Source organism: Pomacea canaliculata, linkage group LG7 (genome assembly GCF_003073045.1).
Source record: "Pomacea canaliculata isolate SZHN2017 linkage group LG7, ASM307304v1, whole genome shotgun sequence".
NCBI lineage: Eukaryota > Metazoa > Mollusca > Gastropoda > Architaenioglossa > Ampullariidae > Pomacea > Pomacea canaliculata.
The window spans coordinates 14,953,348-14,978,135 of NC_037596.1; the positions used below are offsets into that span (position 1 = coordinate 14,953,348).

General features: G+C 36.0%; 2 protein-coding genes across 3 annotated transcripts in view; both read left to right on the plus strand.

Moving 5' to 3' along the window:
• Positions 1-24,788, plus strand: part of LOC112568022 — an 81,182-nt gene that overhangs the window by 11,761 nt on the left and 44,633 nt on the right. The window lies entirely within an intron of this gene.
• Positions 19,178-24,628, plus strand: LOC112568029. Its single transcript, XM_025245025.1, has 9 exons — positions 19,178-19,245; positions 20,114-20,173; positions 20,920-21,024; positions 21,864-21,986; positions 22,385-22,585; positions 22,882-22,995; positions 23,188-23,388; positions 23,624-23,723; positions 24,029-24,628. The coding sequence occupies exons 2-9, from the start codon at positions 20,158-20,160 to the stop codon at positions 24,108-24,110; spliced, it is 942 nt and encodes a 313-aa protein (XP_025100810.1). The 5' UTR covers positions 19,178-19,245; positions 20,114-20,157; the 3' UTR covers positions 24,111-24,628.

Sequence of the window (24,788 nt, forward strand, 5' to 3'; positions counted from 1 at the left end):
TTTGTAGACTCGAAGCGACATGAATTATCTTCGAAACCCAACTATGGGACATATCTGCCAGAAACTACCGGACGGACCCAACGTTCGCTCCTTCTGTAAAGGCCTTTAGAGAAAAAAATTGTTAGGGAAGAGGGAGAATGGATGGGTTAGGTACCATTGGCCCTGAGGAAAATGAGTCTCCAGCACCTCTTCGCCCAAAATACCTTAGTCTGGACGCATTTTCTATTTTTATTCGCTTTGCTTTATGCATGGTTTGTGTGCCGACTCCTTTATAAATACATATTCAGTGTGCTTTTTTTTTAAACCTGTACATGCTTTGAAATGTTTAGAAAAAAAGGAGTAAAATTCTTTTTACTTTTTTAAACTGCAACTGCTCAGAGAAGCTGGTTGACTGTGCATGGCTAGAGGAGCAGCTTCATTGCATCAAGCAGGACGGTTTTGATTGCAAGCAGCCTGTGTCCACCACTGCTGAGATTAGTATACCCACAAGATTTGCAACGAGAGCCGGAAGTTACAAATGCATACCTGACGGCTATAAGCCTGATGATATCAAAATTTGTAATTTCCCGGAAAGACAAGGTAAACTTAGGGTACACTGATAATTTTTTCCTTATCATTGCATATACCATAAAAAAGCTAACCTCGTTTCTGAAAAGTTTGTGTGAGGGATAGCGGAATATATGCAAACTTATGCAAAGATAAATGAATAATGAAACAGTAAAGATAAAATCTTAAGGGAGAAATATCAGTCATCTTTTGCTTAATTGAATTTGCAAACGCTAAACCTATTGTCCTCGATATGGAAAAGCAGGGTTTGAAAAGAGGTTTTCCTAAGAAAAAACTTGGACAAGCGATATATAATTACGGTTTTATAAAAGATGTATCAATCAATCCATTTTAGATGTGTCATAGTCTGTATTATTAAAATCGGTAATGTTCCTTTGCTAACCAGTTTTAAGAATGATCACAGGGCAAATCTGAGCATATCTGTCTAAAAGCTCTACTTGTCGCACTCACCCCTTAGACAAAGGAATTTATTTCTAGGCGCATGAATTATCATCTTTAAGGAAACGTAAAACAATTCTGGGTATGTTAATGGATCTATATTTTATACACAAACAATATAATTTAACATTTCTTCCCTAAATTTGATTCATAAACTCTTGTGACATATTTTCATGGAGGTAAATCAATAGGCTTTAACTAGAATCTCTAAACAGGATAGTGTCACGAAGCAGATGGTCTTTTGGCACATTAACGCTGGACATTAGCTTTGAAACTTTATGATGCAGGCAGTGTGTTTGCACCGAAGTAAGAGGTTAATACCAGTTTCTTCCACAATATAAGGCTTCGTCAATGCAGTAGCGAGTATGCCATCATTTGGTCACTACATTATAAATCTCCTACATGTGTGTTGCTGCCTAGAAAAAGCCAGGGTCTTTTTCTTCCTTTCTCTGTAGGACCCAGTGGTCACCAGATAGGGCTGCGAATCTTCTTTCTTGTCCATCAATTTTATAGCCATCGTGCTGTTCTCTCTTTTTGTAGCCAACCGTTGTCTCCTGGTCTTTACGGTCTTTTTGAAGGCCAACTATGATGAGTCTCATAGTTTGTACAAGACAGTCATTGTCGAATGAGAGGGATTGTGCCAATCCTGGACAAGAGTGATAATTGGCCGCGTAATGACATTAGCTCAAGAACTTAAAAAGCTGAGGCTGTGTGAACAATCTTGTTGCTGAGCTCGAGTTGATGGCACATAGCCGCAACAGCAAAAAAAAAAACCCAAAAAAAACAAACAAACAAACAAACAAACAAACAAACAAACAAACAAACCATTTTAAGTAAACAATAAACTATTCTCGTTTCTTTGCAAAGAAAGAAAAATCGAAAAGATCGCTTCAAAACCCTCACACATAAAGTGATGTCTATTAGTCCGACAAGTAAAGTTTTAAGTGTATACTGTATTTTTAAGTTTCTATTGACAATATGTTAGTTTATGCCTTGTCGACTAATTATGGAACATTAAATACAATTAGAAACATTGCGTTATCAAATTTTCTGGTTTGCAGATGAGAAATATTTCTCAGCTTGTGAAGTAAATTCTGAGGAAGCGCCTCAGGTGAATGTGACCTGCACATTTTCGTTCTGCGTAGAGAGCTTCGTTGTAAAGGAAAACACGAGTAAGGTTCAGTTCTTTATAATTATGCTATAAATTGACTATACTGATCATTTTGTATGTATGTGGGGTACTGCATTTGTGAGCATTTTGATTGTTGTATGTGTTCCTTTATCTGTGTGTGCGTGTGTGTGTGTGTGTGTACACGCGTGCATGTGTTAGTGCATTTTTGTGTGAAAAACATATGTGCGTTTATAAGGGTACACGCGAATGTCTATTCGCGCATAGGTACGACAGTATCATATATTCTTTCATGTTCATATTTATAGCAGGGTTTTTTTTTACATTATTTTAGTGTATTACACGTATGGATATCGGCTTGCACGCATTGTAATAGCGAGCAGATATTTACGTACGCACACAACTATATATATATAAACTTTTGAATGAGTTGTCTTTTTTGGAAGTTTGCATTGAGTTTTGATGCGGAGGAAAGTAATTTTACTGATGAGGTTGAACACAGTTAATTAAATCAGCAATAACAGTGAAATTTAATGTGTTTCTGTCCTGTAGATGTCGTTGCCAATTATACAAAATCAAGTTGCCTGAGATCTAGGAAATGTCGCTATCATGATGGTAATGACAGCCATAGTAGTGTTGTTACCATCATGCTAGAGGCCCCATCGCTTGAGCACGATGAATACTCTTGTGTCCCCGAAACATCTACCCCTCAGCTTCGAGTGGAGGCGTGTAAATCAGCAAACATCATACAAAATGAAAGTAAGCCTATTCCGGAAGTTAATTGCTAGAAACTGAAATTATTTAAAAAAGAGTTAAAGAAGACTTTCTCACTATAACTACATAATGCATCATATTCTTGGAGTTTTTTGTCTCTCTCTCTCCCCCCCCCCCCCCCCCGATCTGTTGCACTCTTTATTTGATGTGACTTGTTCAATACGCAGTTAATAACGCCAGAAACCATTTCATCAATAATATTTACTTTTTTTTAGCTCCATCTTTGGGGTCTCTTGCTGTGATTTTACCTATTCTCTGCCTCGCTGTGCTAATGATGCGCTTTCTCCTACGTCTCCGAAGAAAAAGGTGAGTCAGACTTAATTTACTGTGAGAAATCAAATACAGTCAACAAAAATGACAAACATTTCATGTCACATACATGGGAATTCTTTGCAAGTAGTTTTACTTTGCAGTTGTTCTTTGTTGATTTGCAACCGGCATATTTGTTTGTGTTTACTCTGTTTTAAAAAAAATTTCTGAAACTATTGAATGCATACCAAATATAAAGAAGTGATTTATTCCTTATCTAAGTTCAGATTGTAACAGGTCAACGTTCAATTAAGAAACTGTTCCTAAACTGTTCCTGTTTGATTCCAAACCCATTTATTTGAACTAATTTTAATTTTTGTTTTATAGCAGAAAAGCCAAATGTGCAAAGAATTATGACAAAGAAAATCCAGACGAAGATTTACAAATTTTGATACCAGACCAGTTACCGATCAATGATGAAAAATGTGTTGACCAAGGCAACCATGTAACTGTATCCGAGTCCAACAACTTGATATACAGAGCTACATATACGGACTGTACAATGGATGATGGAATAACCATTCATATCAAAAGCATTGGTATGGATTATATCCAAGAAATGCTAAAGAATGGTCAAAAAGGGCAATGTACCACTCAATACAGCAGCAATGCTTTGATTTTGCCCCAATCAGTGTTAACTTGTAGAATCAATAATGAGAAAGAGAAAAGATGCATCAATGTTTCAGCGTCTAAACATCCTGGCATGGATGGACCACCTGATGGTTGTACGTTGGTCCTAATCGGGCAGTATGATGATGGCGGCAGTCAGTCTCAAACACCAGAGGAAACCGTTGGCATGAAATATATTTTGTGTGATTGGAGTCTGACTCCTTCTACACCTCTCTTTTTCTGAACAATATTTTGACAAGTTTTTCCACATGATTCAATGAGCTCTCTCTTTCTGTGTCTCTATCTCTCCCTCACACACACACATCACACGATTTTATAAAGATGTATTCTCAATTCTTTAACTGTCTAACCCTTTTTCTGTTTTTTGTGACAACATTGTGCTTTTCGCCATTCTTCATACCTACCACCCATGTCACGACTGCTTCATAGACAACTGACAGCAGTACACTTTTAAGCATAGCTAAAAGAAGCTATAAGAATGTTTTTGCTACAACTCTTAAAACTGTTTTATATTTTAAGTCTGGGTCCAGACTAGTACTGGAGATGTATCGAAAATATCAGAAATGGGTTTATTCTTTCATTTCATAGAGTGTTCTGAAACCTGATATAGTCTGTTATTTTTTATAATTTCAGATATCATTGCGTGCTATTGTGGAGTTTTAGCTTACAAGACAATTTTTTGAAAAATACTTATTTAAGCACTTTGTTCAAGGTTGTATTTTTGACTGCATCTTTTGCTGGTCTGCTAATCTTGTTTTTACACTGCTTTTAAACATTAATCGTTTCTATTCTGTGCCTGACAATTTTCATGTAGTATTAATTGCCTTGTAAATTTTTATTTTGTCTTTCTCTTTTCATATTAATGTAAGTTAGCAGACAGCAACATATTTAATGTTTTTTTTTATTCAACGCTTACATCTATACATACAGTTTTACAGTGTGTGAATAAACAGTCTTTTTTATTTATAATGTAAGATTAACTATACTAATCTGAATGTTAATTTGAGACAGATTTCCGTATCAAAACCATTACCACTTCGTGGTACCATAAAAATCTAATTGTGACCGGCCACGAGGAAATGAGTCGGTAATTTGAAATTTGAAAACTTAAATATTTTCGAAAAGTACAGGCGTCTTTCCTTTCATATCAAAGTTATTCTTCTACTCGTAACATTGATTTAGTTATAAGGGTTTAAGGTGTGAAAGTGAGGTAGGGGCCATTTTGAGAAAATTGGGTTCAAATAGCCACTTCACCAGATGTGTCCTTAGTAACGGGTATTTCAAATTGTTCACACTGTATTAAATTTTTGTGAATTATAAAATACAGCACGTTAAATCATTTAAAGTAACAAAACGTACATAGAAATGAATATTTGCGTGCTTTTAGTCCCTTTTCCTGTTAGCCAAAAAAAAAAAAAAAAAGAAAAGAAAATGAAAGTAAACTGTTACTGCAATCTAATCAGTACAAACACTCACAGAAACAGCAGAATACTAAAACACTTTCTACTAGTGTGGCGAGAATTGGTACAGAAATAACAAAAAAAGGAATAAAACTTTCTACTTGACAAACCCGAAAACACACAACTTTCATGCTTGTTTATACACATATACTGTTAATTCACTCAGCACTGAATAAACACTTTTCCATTTATTCAATTAAAAGGTAAAAATGCTCCACTGCTTTTCAATTTCGTTGAAATCGGGACGGATCGCCATAAGGTACCTCGATTAAAATTTATTTAGGACCATTTCTGACTTTTATTTTAACACAGCAGTTTATCTGTTAGTTTAAAATCCAAGGAAAAAATTTTAAAAGAAAAGTCAAATTTCGCCATGATCACCTTCTGGGCCGCTAGTACGAAACTGTTTGGCACGACTTCATTTCGTTGTGACGGATCACAATTACTTGTCTTTGTTCAATGCTTGATGTACCCGGAATTCGCAGGCATATCGAAGTTTTTGTTAAATGTTTTCGTGTGTTAAGATTAATATTCTTTCTATAAAATGATAACATTCATATGACAATGTCAGTATCGATGTTTACTTATTGTGTTGTTACAACTAAAAAAAATAAATATTCTTCATTTTACGACTAGAATAAAAAAGAAAATGAAACAAAGCTTTACCAAGTTAATTTATGTTTGTTTTTCTACTTTGTATTTCTATATGACCTATGACCAAAGATTGCCTGCTGCATACAGTTGGACTAAAATTGCTTAAAACATCTTTGCTTTTTTCTGGGTTGAACCTAAAACTACATTAATTCTATTCATACTACACTGTTTGTTCTGCCAGTTGCAGGAATTCAATTACAAACTCAGTACACGTTTTAAAATTGTTTTTAACATGCAGACAAAATGTAGATTGTCTCGACGTAAGTAACTTTATAGATTATCGACTTGAATATGAACATCATTCTTGACGTAGTCTAGTGTAAATCCATACTATCCAGTGCAAATGAATGGATGCTTATGATTTTCATCTAACTTTGAGTTAAATTCAAAAAGTCTTTCTTACAAGCATCAAGAGTGGATTCAATCCCTATCTCCTTGACATCGAACCTTTCATCAAGAGCTGTTCTAACTCCGGCATCCATTTTCTGCTCTGAACGGTTGTAAGCAGTCCCATGAACTCACTTGAGTTGGTTAAATTTGAATTTCTAGCTCCATTTTGTCTAATATCCACACCAAAAAATACACCACAGTGTTCTGCACATAAAGAGCATAAACGAGCACACAATTTTTGTGAACTCTTTGATTTAGCTTCAGAAGTAGAATTAAAAACAAATTCACAGTCCCATCGTTCGAAACCTCCTGACCACGGTACGTGAGTCCGTGTTGCCTCCCCTTTGTGTGTGTGTTAGCGCGCGCGAGTGTGTCTGTTAGAGAGAGAGAGAAAGAGAGATTTAATTTGATTTTTTGTTGATTCAGTATAGAAAGAGCTCTATGTCTATGATCCAAGTTTTTTAAATATGTAAATTAAATGTTTGGATCCAAAAACGGAATATTTCAAAGGAGTTGTTGGTATCATATTTATACTATGCTTTTCAGCTCTGCATAGTGCTAAAAATTCAAGATTTTTAAAAATCTTTTCCGTGCTTTACAAACTGAAAGTAGTGTTAATATTAAGCCGTCTGTATGAAGCTGAGAAGTTTCCGTATAGGTAGGCGTGACATTCAAAACTTTTCCTATTAAATGTCAAACTTTTCAGACTGAGATTAAGTTGGAAGCGGAGAGGTATAATGAATGTGCCATGGGTATATTCGGCATTATGCTGCGTTTTTCATTTCTACTTTTCTTTCCATCAAGTGTAATTTTAAATTGTAAGTACATTTGAAATCTGATAAAACTTAAGTTCAACGCGATAAGGGATTAAATATTTATTGAAAGAAATGGATATTATATTTTGTTTCATTAAACTTTATTTAGTCTTTTATAGAATCTAGATTTACGTTACTAAATACCTGAAGTTTTTGTGGCAAATATCTAGACGATATTCACATTCAATTATACATACTGCACATGTAAACTGCGAGCATTTTTAACATATTACTATACTAGTGCGCATGTGGGGTCAATGCCAAACTATTTGTTATTAATATAGTTACAAATATGATGTAGTTCTTTTGCAGGTACTGTAATGGAAACAAATCATACCCAATTAGAACACATCAAAAGCAAAGAAAATGTAGACATCAATCTCACTTTCCAGCTCACATCCGAGTACAAAAGCACACCTTTTGTAATCGATGTAAAGTTATGTGAGACTGGAAAATACCAAAGTGTTTGCAGGTGCCGATGGTTTAACCAGAATAATGGTATTTGTAGAAACCAAACCAGTGTTTCAGCCTGTAAAGCTGTCGAGGAAGAAGTGATTCTGTCGCTGCAACTTAAACGGACATATAGCGATGTCGTATGGGAGCTTCTAGAAGAGAAGTTTTTTCCAGTTGTACTGAAGCGCACCAAACTGCAAGTTATCGGTAAGCGTACTTTCATTGATGCTGATGACAAAAAGTTAATAAAAATTATTTTTTTGCTAGCGAGCTACATTGTTGTACCATTTCAGAGTAAAACTTATGAAAAAGTGTCTCTCTATGCTTTCTAAGTTCTCTAATCCAAGTTAGTTAGTTCCCGTTATGCCGGTCGGCACGTAGGGCAGCGACAAGGGTCCTCCACTTTTGCCTGTCCTGGGCTAGACTCCCCACAGTACCCCAGCTGAGGTTTTGGGTCTTCATGTCTGCCTCCACAGTTCGGCGCCAGGTGATCTTGGGCCGACCTCGCTTGCGTTTTCCTTCTGGCGTCCAGTGTAAGGCAGTTTTTATGATGGAGTTGCTCCCGCCTCGGAGGACGTGACCAATCCAGCGCCATCGCTTCTTCAACAGGATGGTGGCCATACTCTCCTGCCCGCACTGGGCAAGTAGTTCTTCGTTGGAGATTGTCCTTGGCCAGAAGATGCCCAGGATTCTTCGCAGGCTTTTGGTGTGAAAGACTGACAGTTTGTTGAGGTCGCTGTCAGTCATTCGCCAGCACTCCGAGCCATACAGTAGAGTGGACATGACCAGGCTCTGGTAAAGTCTCAGCTTGGTATTGATGCTGTACTGTGTCGACTTCCAGATGTTGCGTAGGCTACAAAAAGATGCCCTGCCTTTGCTCAGTCTGCTCTGGATGTCACGGCCTGCTCCTCCATCTTGCGTGACCACGCTGCCCAAGTAGGTGAAGCTTTCAACCATCGGCAGGTCTTCTCCCTCTATGCTGATCGGTGTTGGATTGGTGGTGTTCAGGGTCATCACTTCTGTCTTTGTCCGGCTGATGTGCAGTCCGACCTGTTGCGCAAAAGTGTGCAGGCGAGTCGTCTTCTCCTGCATGTGCCGGTGGGTGTGTGACAGCAGGGCCAGGTCGTCGGCAAAGTCTAGGTCTTCTAAGTTCGTGGAGAGTGTCCATCGTATGCCCCTTGGTACATCTTCCGTTGTATGGCGCGTTACCCAGTCAATGACAAGGTTAAAGAGCAGGGAAGACATCACGCAGCCCTGTCTCACTCCGGTCCCGACCTCAAAGTAGATGTCACTGTTTCCAACACAGCATGAAAAGTTCGCATAGAAGCTTTTGATCAGCAGTACAATATCCATTGTATTCCGTATGCTCGCAGGATGCGCAAAGGCTCTCTCTATGGATGCTGTCAAAAGCCTTCTGGAAATCTACGAAGTTAATATAGAGCTGCCTCTGCCACTCTGTGCACTGTTCAATGATGTTGCGTAGTGCGAATATCTGGTCGGTGCATCCTCTTCTTCTACGAAAACCAGCCTGTTCTTCTCTAAGTTGTGTGTCCACTGCCTCTGAGATTCGTTGGATGATGATCTTTGTCATGATCTTGCTCGGGATGGACAGGAGAGTTATTCCTCGCCAGTTGTTGCAGTTGCTAAGGGATCCTTTCTTTGGGATTTTGACGATCACTCCTCTGGTCCAGTCATCTGGGACTTGCTTCCCTTCCCATATTGCGGTAAATAGGGGTTGCAGGATATTGGCTGCCAGTTCTGGGTCTGCCTTGAATAATTCTCTAATCCAAGGTTTCGGATTAATTCTTTTATCTTTCATTAATACATATGAATTGTTTTTCCTCTGTGTTGTTCTAGTGTGATTCTTTATATGAATTATGTATATACTGTTCACTATTATTTCTGCTATTATTGATAGTTTTAACAAATTAAGTGAGAGCATCTAATTATAGCATAAAGGCAAACAAGAAATGGAATTAAACATTCACAATCTTTACTACTAAGCAGTAAATTTTTTACAAAGCTAATAGTAAAAAGATATTTACCCTCGCTCTATTTTAGCAGTACTTACAATTTATCAATCTCATATTATCAACTTTTCTTACTATTCTCCCACTTTAAGTACAAATGTTGGCCTTATAGTTTTAAGCCAAATGTTTGTCGCTCGAGAAACTGGTATGAAATATGACCACGTATAAAGAAAATGCGTATGTAAGGCTCTCTTATATATATCAAAGAAAGAACTACAGCAAAATAAAACGCTCCAGGATCTTTCCTTCATTAAACCTCTTTTTGTCAAAATCATCATCAACATATTAAGATAATAATGTTTAGCTGATATTGTGATGTGTTTGCGAATGAAAGTGATAACATTTTGATTAGAATTTCTTTTATGATGTGGTAGGTAAACGCATTGTATATACACTTTTTTCTTATGCAGATCCTCCACAAATCACAGACATGATTGTCAATGGACATTATGTCAATGGAACGCATAATATTAACCATGACCAGAGTGTTAACATTGCCTGTTCCTACATTAACGGAAACCCACCGGTTATCATCCGTATGACAAACGCCAGTGGACACACAATGAGTTCTACACAAGGAGAAGGTCCACTTACAATGTTTTTGGAAAAAGTTCACTGCAATGAGGTCTGGCCGACCATCAGGTGTGAGGCGCCTGGTTCTGAGCTGAACAGATCAGTGGTCATTCTTGTTAGATGTGAGTGGTTTTTTGTTTAGTATGCTAGGTAGAAAGATTAGTAAAAGAGGCCTCAAAATATAAAGGAAAATGATGTCACATCACTTTCATTATACCGATGATACTGTTTGTGTACAACAATAACAAAAGAGATTGAGGCCACCTGGAGTAATCGCGGTCATATTAGAGTACCTGTAAGAATTTTTAAGTGTTATCGTCTCGCACGGTTCAGGTTTATGTTAAATTGACAAAAGTTAGGAAATGAGTGTGTACTTTAAATCCTCATTTGTCTATTCACCACTGATATAACTTAAACCCTAACATGTGACTTTTGTGCTCTCGAGGATGGACTATTGTAATTCTCTTTTAACTGGAATTCCCAAGTATCTTCTTGACAGACTTCAAAGGATCCAGAATAACACTGATCGCCTCGTCTGTAGACCATCTAGATATGAAGATACATCACCTATCACACCCTCTCTTCTCTGGCTGCCAGTCATAGACCGTATAAACCACAAACTTTCCATATTCTCCATCTTACGATTACGAGTGTGACAACGCGCGGTGGCTTAATCTCTATATATTATATTAAAAAAAACTACCGCGTTTTCATACTCCTTTTCATTACAGTCATGATCCTTGACATGTTTTCAGGTGCACCACAACTGTCTGGTTTGTCGACCCAAGACATGGACTTAGCCAAAGTTTTAAAAGACGGCTTGACACTATGTATGAAACACTACACAAACATTATCAGAAGCTGTTCGTTGACCAAGATTGACCCACCACGCACCACTAAAGAAGTCACGTGTCACTTAAAGGGAAATGCACCGGACTTCAATTTGACCATCCCACCCACTGCAGAATCTTGGTTTGGAGAAGGGAATTGAACTCTTACTGTTAGAAGTGAGCAGGGAGAAGGAAACCTCACTTTCAAAATAGTCAATTATACAGGTTAGTGCCAGATTCATTTTGATTAATTAATACCACTTTAGGCATGTTACTTAAAAAACCATTCAATATTAGAGGATAAGAAAGATGCAAATATTTAGTTTTACTTTGAACAATATTAGAACCTGTTTTCAGATTTTATTCTATAATTTCACTCAGTATGCCACCTATTAGCCAGTTATTATTGATAAAGATATTAAGGGGCCATTCATTTATTTTATACTTACACTAAACATGAGAAATCCTTGACTTTGTACAAAGTCTTAAAGTCATAACACTTACCTCTTTAATAACAGAAATTAAAAACAAACATTCCAAAAATGTAAGAAAAATGTATAATTTATATGAATTTATTTTGATAATATAGATAAATGAAAAATGATATATGAAACAAAAACCTTATATGGGATGCATAATTTAGAAATTTATATAAAAGAAATAAACAAGCAGCAAACTGGTTAGCACTTAGGAAGATAATTGGGTCCAAAATATGCAACTTTTGCAGAACCACAATTTTTTATTCATTAAGGAAAAAATGACTACATAGCCAGAGGTAAAACTTAATAACGTCTTTAATGTTTGAATTTATGTAGCTTTATCTTCAAGTGTTTTTCACCGACAAAAATCACAATAACAAATTCCTAAAATAATGAATAAAGGAAAGCCATAGTGAGAGTGACATTACTAAAATTGGAGCTGAACCTATTTATTACTTTTTGGTTGCAGTATTGTTTATTGTGCAGTTTATTGTAATATTTTAGCTCAGAGAAATCTACTTTTGAACAAAGTATTGAGTTTTTAATATCGATGTCATATTCATAAAAATTTTCTATGCATTTTGTAAAGTCAATAAACAGCAGATTAAACATCATTTGGATAAACCTTTACTCATGTCTGAGACAATTAATCCTGTTACACAAATGGGTACAAAGGTAAGAATGAACTGTACATGACTTACAGTTCATTACAACATTTTTTTTGAGTGCCCATCACAATAAACTTTCCCAAGTAATCACCAGGATATGATTACTTATTAACTTCCTTTATCTAATGGCTTCATTGCTTTTGCACCATTGAAAGTAGGAGCAACCAAACACTCACAGTGATGAAGAATCATTCAGGTAAGTGAACGCTTCAAGAGTTAGTTATTTTTATTATTCTCATAGCTTACTACTGTGTAGGAAATAGTCAACTGTAAACTTTATAAGATATAAAATAGATTATGTCAAACAACCAAACAAAAAAGTCCCACATCCTTTTTCACCAGCGCTGACTGAATAACCACTGTGTTTGCTTTTCGTTGTGAATTAATCGTAGAAAAATCTAGTATACATTTATGGCTTATAAGCAGGTCTTAAAAGTTTTAACATGCATGGGCATTTGAAGAAGTTCTCTCAATGTGAACTTTTCCAATTATAAAAGAAAATTTAGGAAATAGCTAAGACTAAAATATTTGCTAAATCTTTTTAAAAAGAGCAAATTTGTTTGTACCAAAATAGGTGGGAACAATCCAGAAGACGGAACAAGGATTTATCTAATAATAGCCATAAGCCTTCTGAGCATCACAATCATTATTGGCGCTATCTGCATCCTTCACATCATAAGCAAGGCCAAACAACGTCGAAATGGTATTGTCTTTAACATAACTCAAAATGTAAGATTAGAAGTCTCAACACATAAAACATTTTTATTTTACTGTGCCATAGTATTTTACTCTTAAAAATTGTTTCTTATATACACATACATATATAGATGTACTGTGGAACCTCGGTTAACGAACACAATCCATTCTGGAAAGTTGTTCTTTATCCGAAAAAATTGGAATTACTGCTTGGATTCCCCCTCCATGAGCAGACGTGACATTATAAAATCGGGGGTGACTTCCCTTTGCTGTCGCTGTGAGGCTGAAGGAAAAAACTTGTGCAGTGTCTGTTGCTTCTGCCTTTTTTGTAAAACCCTTCGGTAATACGACATCACATTAGACTTTTCGAAAAACAATTGCAATTCCCCCACTTCGCACACATTTCTTTAATCACAAAAACACTACATAAGAAAGATAACAAACGACCGATCGTAGCTGTGTCTCGATCGCGAATGGTGCTTGGTCTGACATGTTGGTCGGTCACGTGCGGTTATCCGAAGTTTTGTTCGCTATCCGAGACACATTTTTAGCGAAATTTTTGTTCGTTATCCGAAATATTCGCTATCCGAGGCGTTCGCTGTATATGTGTATATGTGTTCCACTGTATATGTGAGCAAATTTTTCATGCAACATTTTAAATGCTGTTTAGGTAACAGAAGGAGTGGTCATCCTGCTGCTGTTGGTTCTTCTAAAGAAAATGAGGTTACAATGTTTTTTTTTTGTTTAAATTACATTTTAGGTCATGCCATACTAAATACTTATAATAACAACACCAACGATATAGTCCCACATCATAACAAAGGCCACAATATGTCGCTCGTCATGTTAAATGTCACACATTTGAGTGCAACATAACTATTTAACAGGTTTAGCCTGTATATGCTAACTTCATAAAATGTCATACTGTACATAAACTAGACTTAAATCCATTAAGATGAAATTGATAGTACACAGATGTCAATTTTACTTTTTTATTTTTCACTGTATGCTTTCTGTGCAGCTAATGAAAAAGGTGCTTGCATACTTGCATGCACTGAGAGTCTAGCTGATGCTATTTAAATGTTATTTAAATTATATATTTTTAAAAATCTATAGCAGGTATAACAAAAATTAAATAATAAGAAATATAGTGATCCCCTAAAAAATAAATAAGCAACGGAGAGGAAGTAATAATGTTAAAGTAGTGAGCTACTTAATACTCCCTAATAATTATTTCTTTTTTCTTACAGCGCCGCACATCATCAAATCGTTGTAATGCAGATGGGTTGATATACGGAGACCTAACTTTTGCTGACAGAACAACATCGGATGTTATCATTGGCTCCTTACCGAATACACAATATGCACAGATCAGCTTAACAGCTGGTATTCAGCCATTACATGACTAGATGTAGATACTATATCAGAAGGACGCTCGGTAACTGATGTTATGGTATATTTTCATGGAGAATAAGGTCTCTGAATGTATTTGATCATCAAAAACTGTATGCATGTCAAACTAAGAAAGTGACATTTTGATCAGTGTCTGTAAGAGTGTATAAATATGCAACAGAAACTATCAAAAATTTATTTTATAAAACGTTTGTGGAAAATTTTGTTAGGTGTAAGTCAGTAGAACTTCTTGATAAATAAAATAAAGAAAATCCCAACTGCTGTGATATTTCAATTTTTCCTTAGAAAATTTTATGACCAATCAGATATCTTTTTACCACGTCTTACTCGTACAGATATTGTTGTGGGTTTGAGTACATATATACATCAACTAATACAATTTTACTTACAAAATGATAGAGTTTAAAACCATTATGTAAAATATGTACATAATAAATTACTCTACAAAGGCAGTGCAAAGCTTGCATTAAGCTGGTATTATTCTCTCTATTTTATAAATTTTTAATCTCTATGCACCAGTTTTTGTTCTTAGTGCACTCTTAATATGCAGTTTATGACAGAGGTTATAAATAAAGTTCAATTTGTTGTTGGGTTGCAGTTTTTAAACCCTTAATACCAGTGCACTGTTGAAGTTATATAAACAAAATGATAAATTTTTAAGTGTTCTTGTGGTTAGGTACCTGGCATGAAAGGAATAAGTTCATGTTCTTCCAGCATATTACAAAGTTTTCTGTTTGGAACTTAAATGAGCTGGGGCATAGCTTAACTTGCTGCTATTACACAGTTAACCTGATTGTAAATGTCTTTTGCTTAACAGTTGATCACAATACTGTTTTTATTATGTTGTTTGTTCTTCCTTTTAATGTTTTTTCTCAACAGTCCCTTATTGTGAAAGAAATAAAGCTTACTTTTTATGCATTTTAAATCCTACCTTAGAAGTGGAATTTTTTGCATGTTCTCGTCACTGTGGCTGAAACCACGCCAACTTTTACTACACATAAAACTACTGTGTAAGCACACACACACACACAAACCAACAACTCATGTTCATAGGGATGTGTGTGTGTGTATATACATCTAGACACTGTAAAAGCTCAACATTTAATTTTTTTCCAAAACTTTATAAAGAGGAACAGCTGTATTATAATGGACTACATATTGTGCAGATTTCTAAAGGATCACTTTACAGATTGTAGTTTTGAATACAGCTTTTGCAATGGAACTTTTCTATGAAAGTGTTCCCCATCTTTATCCTGTGTCCTTAAAACTGTGTTTCATGTTGACTTTCTTTGAAAGATACTGTTGACCCCAAATAAAATGAGATTATTTAAAGTAAATTCCTTTTTAAACACTAAGACTGGTCCTTGATTTAAATCTTCTACTTTCATCAACAAGGCTCAAAACCATATAATTAAACATGTAGGGTTTCTTTTCAACTTTGTAAGTTCTTTGCAATTTTAAAAATATCTTTTATTCATTAACTGTCTGACTAAAAGTTTATGAGAGTATGTGTTAATAATAATAACAACAATAATAATAACAACAACAATAAAAATAATATCAAATGACCATAGATCATAGTAAATGCAAGATTAATATGGTATATACATATATAGATGTATATACAGCTAGAATGCTAGATCAATAAGGAAATATACCTATTTAATATGAACTAGGACATCAAATATAATCTGCTAGACACTTAGAAACCATTAAAAAATTACAGTTTCAGTGTCATATTGAAGTTTGTATCCTCTTAATTTAACTCTTGCATCTACCAACATCCTTGACATCTGCATTATTGCTCAGTCGATACACGTGTGATAGGATAGCACTGGGACTCCCCCTCTAGAGGAGTCCTTACATTGTTTGTATTTGTATGTTTTTATGTTCATTAATTTTTTTTTTCTATACGTTACATCACACGTCGAGTTTTGTGTTCGGCAAACAGTAGGGGTGAGGGCTCTCGAGCCACGTGATAAACTGTGAGATCGACGTGTGAGTATTGTACGTATGGCCACCTGCAACTTTATGTTGACATAGATTGTGAGGGTTGAGGTTGACTCTCACCCATGTGCTCGGTTCCCCGGGGCCAGTATTCATGTTTCTGATAAAACCCAGGAATGCCGCAACAACAGTGTCTGTCACAGTTGGCATTTTGACCTTTTCGTTTTTCAGAAATTTTAAAAATATGTTATGGAAGTTTAAACTTGAGGCAATCTTTTTCGAGAAACGATCAGAGTTTATATTTAGCTTCTTTATAGACGTTTTCACTAAGGAAATATTTGGTCGATAGACAAGGGGAACAAATCCCCTTTTGCGCATTACAAGGTCTGTTCTGATTGCCTTCCATAATCTTGCAAATAGGACACTCACTTCAGGCAAGTGCTCCTTTATGAGTATCACAACAACTGACCATCATGCAATTTTCTTCTTTCTTGATACATTTTCTGTTTTAAAATACAAACTATATCTCCTTGACGTGAATTTAGTTTAATTTGTTAACAACAAAAATTAAAATTAATTCTTAACAATGTAAGCAAAAAATATCAAAGTCCTCCAAACAAATCTCCAAGATCCGCTTAAATAGTCATTGTTAGTTAATGTTAAACCTAGTGCGCATCGCATACCTAAAAAAATTAACAGCAGCAACTAATGTCCCTTCCCACGAGGACGGGGAAGGATGTGAAGAGAGTAGACTCAGAAAATACCGGAACTTTATGCTAGGGAAGAGGAGGGATATTTATAGCAGTTAACCCAAACAAAACTAGGAAATACAGCTGATGAGAATTTTCCGTAAACTCCTTTATAAAAAGTAAATGCATACAGTGAAAGACTATTTCATTTTAAACACATAAAAGCAATAAGGAACACCATCATGTTTGTTCCCTTTTCTGAGCTCAGTCTTATTTCTTCTGGCCAGCAGTTGTGGTCTTTGCTGCTTCTAACTGTGAGTATCTTTGTGTTCAAGATTTAACTATTGTGGATACAAATAAGACCAGTGAAAAATACTGAGATCATTGATACCCATTCCCGCCAGCTGAGTCGACTGGAGGAACGTCGGTCTACCTGCCACGTCTTCACACAGTCAATGAGCGTGTGGTTCCAATACAAGCTGTTTTCTCAAAGTGAAGTAGTGGAATCATTCAGTATGATAGATCGAAAGTAAAAACACAAAGAACACACTACGGCATGTGGTATAAACGATATATATATATATATTTAAATGACAATTTAAATAAATGAACTTTAATTTACAAGCGTTTGAAGTCACCTCTCCGGAAAGTAAAGCAGTGGACTGTCGGTTACGATTTGGTGGTTTTAGCAAGTCTTACTATAGATGTTTTACTTTAATAATGCACCTACTATAATAATTCAACAAGCTAAAGAATGTCCTTCCATCAGTATAAGTTCTATAACTTTGATTCAGCATAACTAGGTACCAGTATACAACTCTCCGACTCGACTGACAGCTCCTTTTCGTTACACAGCAGCGACACATAACTTAGTTAGTACCGTCTTGTACTCAGGCCTTAAAAAATGAACACGTCACTACTGTATTTGTCCCATAGGGCAGTTAGGAACAACGCTTACAATCAAAACTTGTAAAGTCAATAATAACAGTCGCTAGCACAACGTCAATAACAATTATCTGCGAGTGACTTTGAGCTGAAAAGCCCGCAATCGGATGTTTTTGAATATTTATCATTAATAACCTTTAATAAAGACAACCAACTGGTATCATCCTTTTAAAGAGCATTTTTTCAAAAAACCATTTACTGTGATTTTCACGAAGTATAGGTTTTAAAGGGAAGTAATCAATACTAGAACAAATCCTGAATGTACCAAGAGTTGTCTCCCTAGCAGGACACCACGACAGCGAACTACGCGGAAAGAACATCGATAAGCTACAAGCCATCAACAACAGTTTCTTGAAAACGCTATCTGGCTGCACATAATCAGTAACGTCAATGTGTTTATAAATAGAACTTAGACAAGCTGGTACCGGGGGGATACTAGATAACAGTTTTCGAGAAATCCCTCTCTGTGTGGTGTGGCAACCTTGTCAATAGTGCACTGTTAGCTGATCACAGGTGCGATTAGCGTATTTAGTTACCGGAAAATTCATTCACGGATGGATTTTGGAAGCTGAAACATACAGATTACTTTTATGTCGCCTATACCGATATATGAAGCAAACGCAAACCAGTCAGTTTAGTCTTTAAATCCCGTCTGATCTCGTTTTATCAAATATCAGTCGGGAAGCGGATATTCGTGTAGTTAAGTGGAATTTAGTTTGAGGAAAGAGGCGCCCACATCTAGTTTTCTAGGTACTAGATACAGTGGTATCCCCTTCACCACCACCACATCGCAACTCATTTGACCAAACTGTAAATGGACCTTTTCTAACGACCCTTACCTTACCTTAACGAGAGAAATGTCATGGGTTGTTTTTTCGTATACAACCATGCAGTCTAAACAGATAAACATGCTATTATTCTATTATGAATTTATCCATGATAAAATACAAGAACAAATGACATGAGCGGTTTTTTTATATTTAAAAAGGTGGTGACTGTGTAGTTTCTCAGAAATTAGTGCCTTTTGTTACGAGACAGAACACTTGGACTAAGGCTCTATCGCGGCGAAACACATGTCCCTATAAACAATAATCACATGTAGCGAATAAACGATTGTGAGATAGCTAAGCGCTGTTATGTCGGTCGCCCCTGACCTATTTTTCCAGAAAACATTACCAAGAATTTAATTTGAGAGTCAGTCATGCATTACGTATCATGGCGGGGTCGTGAATCACAATCAGTTCAAGGTCAAGTGGTGATAATTTACCAGAAATATGTTTTTGAGAAATGGATGTCCTTCGTATAAAAAGAACTCTAGTCTATATAAAACCGTTGGCTGGAAATGATGGAAGACAGGTGAGCAAAATACTTTGCAAATTAACCGATTGAAGAGTTGCCAGGTTTTTCTGTGTGCTTCATGTTATTACCGTCTGTTATTATCACGAAAACATAGTGGGCATGCTGTTTCTTGCATTATACATTTTTATATCTTTAACTTGTTATTTTTCTTGAATTATTTTGTAGGCAAGTGCATGTGAAGACTATCTTATCGCGTTATACAAAAAGTTGGTATCATTCAAAGCAGAATAAATATATATTTTATTCATTTAAAAATCTACTTATAGTACTTGTCTGAAGGGAACATACTACAATTTTCTAATATTTCTGGTAAAGGTCTATCTTGACCTTCAAATAAAATGCTAAAAGAGTAACATGACCCCGTTATATCCAACAGATGTACAGTGTACTCAATTAGATACACATACTCTCTCCAGCGGAAATCCTCTATCCATCAAGCTTTTCGTGTCCCCCGTTACCTACCCATCTAGATGTTTCTGAAATCCGGTTTGTGACACCTGTAGACAGGTGTTGATAGAAATGAAGGTTGCAGCCGACGCAGTGTCAAAAAGGTACGGCAGCTGCTGGTGGTTGTAGAGTAGAATGTTGCCCAGGAGAGATAGTGGAAACTGTTCTGCTGTTACCACCTCTAACACAAACAACACCCGTGATATTGTCTAATACTGTCTTTCATATGTCGACATCATGGTGGACATTGGCGATTTAGATAATTGCAAGCGAAATGACTCTGAGTGTGAGTACTCATGATGTGGGTAATTTCTGCCGGATTCTATGTAAATGACTGACTCGAAAGTTTTGCACATTAAGAGGCTTGCAACACATTTGCTTTTTATCTCTCACTGAGGTTATCATTTCTCTTTCCCAGATCGTTCAAAATGTTGGTGTTATCATCGACTTATTTTTTCTTGAATGCCACATCAATGCAGTAAGTACAACTTTGACCTTTACAGGATGAGTCACTTCTGATTTTTTCTGTCAGTTTCTTTGACTAAAAAAGATTATGTTGACTTTTGTGTTGGTACGATGGCACAATAGCACGTATCGCCAATACAGTTAGGATTGGCTTCCTGAGTTCAGATCCCGTTTAAGGCACATTGTCCTTTATCTGAAGGTTGCATCTATTTACAGAGTTAGCTGTTTTGTCATGGTGTAGCCTTTTGTTTTTGTCATGGCTGATGTACGGCAGCCCCCCATTTGTTTCTGTAAGGAAAATTGGAAGCGAGTAGGCGAATGGTTAGAGCGGTGACGTCCGAACTGAGAGCGCGCAGGTTCAATACCCTGTAGAGCAGTAAACTTTCCCCAGTCAACCCAGCTGGCGGGAATGGGTACCTGGCTCCATAAAGTGTTTGGGATGGTAAGAGAAGGAGATACGATGGGCACCCTACCTCCTCGCATAAAGCTGGCCATGGAAAAGTGAGGTCACTAACACTTCACCCTCTAATGACCTGATGACCTTTACCTGTACATTATCAGCAGGCTCCACAGGCAATTCACACTTATTTCCAAGTAATAAAGTCCTTGTGTGCATATATACGCCTTATTTTCTTAATTAAAATGGAACGCTCTCGCGGAATGACATGCATTTAGTAAGATAAATCTACATCTTGTGCCTTAAAAATAATAATAAATTTTATTATAGTAATTTACTATAGTTGTTTTTTTTTCAAACAGGGCTTCCTGGAAAAAACTTTCTCAGACCAAAGTTTTGTATTAGGCTTGGTACTTGTAATATGAGGGGGATCTTCCTGCTCTTACTACTTTCTGTATCTCAACCAGGTATATATGTATGATATTCACCTTTTTTTTGGCTTTATAATTCAGATGAATTGCTTGTTGACACTCTTATGAGAGCAGGAAAGAGGGAAAAAACGTAAGAAAACAAAAACCAAAGAGGGAGAAAGTAGAAACAGTTTATAAAGAGCGCTATTGGAGCGGGGAGAGAGAAAGAGGGAAGAAAAGAAAAAGGAGGCAGAGCCAGAAGAAATAAATATAGAAAAATGAGAGGGAAAAGTAAAACAAACAAAAAAAATACAGCTGTCTTTTCCTTAAAGGGCAGAGAATAAATTTTTTTTAATTGGCTTCCTTTGACACGGTTTGAGATGGAGAAAAGGCGACGGCTGTGTCAATCGGAAAAGTGGATACAGTTTTGGATAATATTGGATAATAAAAACATTTTCAGTACGAAGTAGCAATAATAGTAACTAAGTACTTGAAGGTGATACTTAAAGTGGACACTTTTATCTCTTTTTTAAAGTTAAGATTTACTGTGAAGCAGTGGCTTCTATTCATTAAAGCTATTTCTTGAGTGGCAAATTAGTATCACTGCTAGTAAAGCTTACATATTTGTAGTATGAATGGTTATAAAATAAAGGAAAAATGCAATGAAACTAATACATTAAAAGTGCAGATATAAGAATACGCTTTGTCAACATTACGTTCTGTAACCTTACCTATTACAGAAATATTGTGGTGATTGTTTTCTTTTTACAGGTCTTTTCCAGATTAAAATGTCATTACTGACAGCGGCTATGTTTCTATTAGCATTATTACTTCAATTGCTACAAATTTTAATTTTTTTCTGTTTATTGTTTTTTATGTGTGCAATTACATTACAGGAAGTACAGAGACAGAGTGTGAGACAATAGATGAGATGGACTTACAGTGCAAATTTGTAGAAAATATAAACTCAACACAAAAAGAGTTTTCAGTCTACTTTTATTCTGAAAACGGAGTTGAAGGTACCTGAATTATGACCAGTAAACCTCGGTTAACATTTTTACTTTAAGAAGTTTTCGGGTAGATGATGTTGTTTTGGGGCAGAGTTTAAATTTTTTTTATTCAAAACGTCTAAAGTAAATCATTATGATAAAATAAGTTTCAGGACTTTTTTCAGAACTCTTTACCATGCAGCAAATGTACTTCTGTATTAGAGATTGCTGTTGTCCCGAGTAAGATATAATTTGTATATTACCCATTTGACTTGGTATTTTCGTTCTAACTTTTAAATGTTAAGCATACATTTCCCAATCAACAATCCACGGAATGTGTGGATCCAGGTGATAGCCTTTATTTGGTTTTTTTTTTCGTTTGGTAAATGTATTCGACGGAAAAGCTAAACTTGTTTTGAACTGCACAGAGGTTTTGGTGGACTGTACGTGGAATGATGGAAAGCTTGACTGTATCGAGCAGCAGGGAGTCAAGTTTGTACAGCCTGTGTCCAACTATGCTGTAATTAGCATCCCCACACGATTTACAAACACAACCGGACATTACAAATGCAAATCTTTCGGTGAAAGGCTTGACACCATCAAACCATGCAGTTTCCTCGAAAGCAAAGGTAAATGGAGTTTTTGTGAGATTGGACACAAAATGTGTTTGCATTAACATTTACTGTTACTAATTTGCATCAAGAAAAGAGAAAGAAACTTTTCAACTCTTTAAAAAATGCAATCTTAGCATTGTTTAGGTAGCTACATGCAATGTGAGTTCACTGATTTATTAACAAAATCGTACATTAGTATTACTTTTCACGTCAAAATAATGTTGTAGTACCTAATCGCTTACCGCAGGTTATCTTTGTTATATTTTATATTTTTTAATATTTTGTGTTATATTTTACATTATTGTTTGCAGGACAAAAACAGTACGCAACTTGTGAGGTGAACACCTTTCTGGGGATGAACCTGCTGTTTGTAAACTGTACATTTCCCATTGAAGTGGACAGTTTTATTGTTGAAGTGGACACAAGTAGGATTTATTTATTCTTTTTAGACAGATATAATGTAACAGGAACTTGTACTTGGTTTGCGCGCATGCGTACTTTTGTGTATATTTCTATCATCACTCACACTTTGAGTACAAAGATTAGTGTCTCTGTAAAACAACTTCCATTTTCGTTGTATTTCTCTAAGTAAAATTATCTTCATGTCTTATTTTCAGCTATTGTGGGGAACTTCACGAAGTTGGATTGTAAGGAACAACATTCATGTCGCTACCAGACTGGCAACAGTGGAGACATCTTCACCGTGAGGGTGGATCCTCCACAAAGACCTTACAACCAATGTCGCTGCGTTCCGGCTCATACTAAAATACAGATTGATGTCAAAGGGTGCCCTGTATCTCAGACTACTGATTGTAAAAGTAATATTCCACTGTATAAACATATCTAAAAGCTGCTTTTGTCAGACTGACACTTATTGGTAGTCTTCTTTTATTTAATCTGTCAGTTTCCTAAAATATGCATTGAGATGCATGTATTATGCATGCACTTTCTTGCTACGTAAGCTAATTAATAGTACAGATGGACCATAATCTGTCATTATTTTGCAATTTGAAAATAGAATATTTTAATAATAAATTTAACTTTTTTTTCAAGATATGCCTAAGCCTGGTGGTTCTGCGGTTCTTCTTGTTGTTATAATATCCATCGCCTGTGTGATTGCAGTTGTAACGGGACTATTCATATACAGGATACGGTAAGTTTAAATAACATACGTTTCTTTCCGTTAAAGGGGAAAGTGGTAATAACTATCTACCTATTGTAACTCTGTTGTCTATAGCGAAAGTGCTATATTTCTCTGCCCTGCGTGTCACCCTGGAAAGATGTTTTGCTTGAAGTATCTGTCCTATGCAACAACATAAAAAAGCAAAAGTCTATGTTTCTGCTCTTGCTATGCATGTATATGTATCATGTATTAGGTCGATAATATTTGTATCTAAGTGAAAAGTGTATTACGATCCTTTAACTACAAAAACATTAAAATTCATTTTTTACACACAGGAAACAAAAGTTCAAGAGCAAGACTCAATCCACAGCCTTGGAATTTTGTGGAAATGCGTTGATAAATCAGACATATGTTTGAGAAAAAATAAAAACTTTCTGCACGCAAAATGACTGCATTTTCTTTGTTGTATTGGCTAAGTGCTATTGCACTTGGAATATGACTTGATGAAAAAAGAAACCCAAGACAAAACAAAGATTAATCAGGCTTCAATAAGTTCAGGGAGTTCAAGAAGGTTGTCACTTCAGCAAAGAAACTATTTCTTAACCGCGGGATGTGGCCCTGACGAGTCTATGCCTAACCACCAAGAGCATAAGACAGAACAGGACATTGGCCGGGTTGGAAGCATCCACTACAATCTTCTGCATCCTGCACAAACGACGCTTATCGTACATTGTTTATACAGGGGTTAGATCGCAAACACTTGTAATAATAAGCGAGCCATTTACTAAAATGTCAAAGAGGTTGACATTATTTACTTCACATCATCACTGGAAAGCTAGGTGAAAAAACTTAGGCACAGCTACCAGAGAAACGGATATGGTTTGTGTTGTGTGCTTAACATTTGTGGTTTGCGAAATTAAAAATGCAGATTAATCTTCTGAGAAGTTAATCTTTTTTTTAATAAGACTGCCCTAAAAAATAATCTTTCCTGGGGAACAATTGCCGAGTGGAAAGATGGTAGGCTTAGAATCATTTGAATGGAGGTGTTTCGTACATTGACATAACAAATGGGGAAAGAGAAAGAAAAAGACTAAA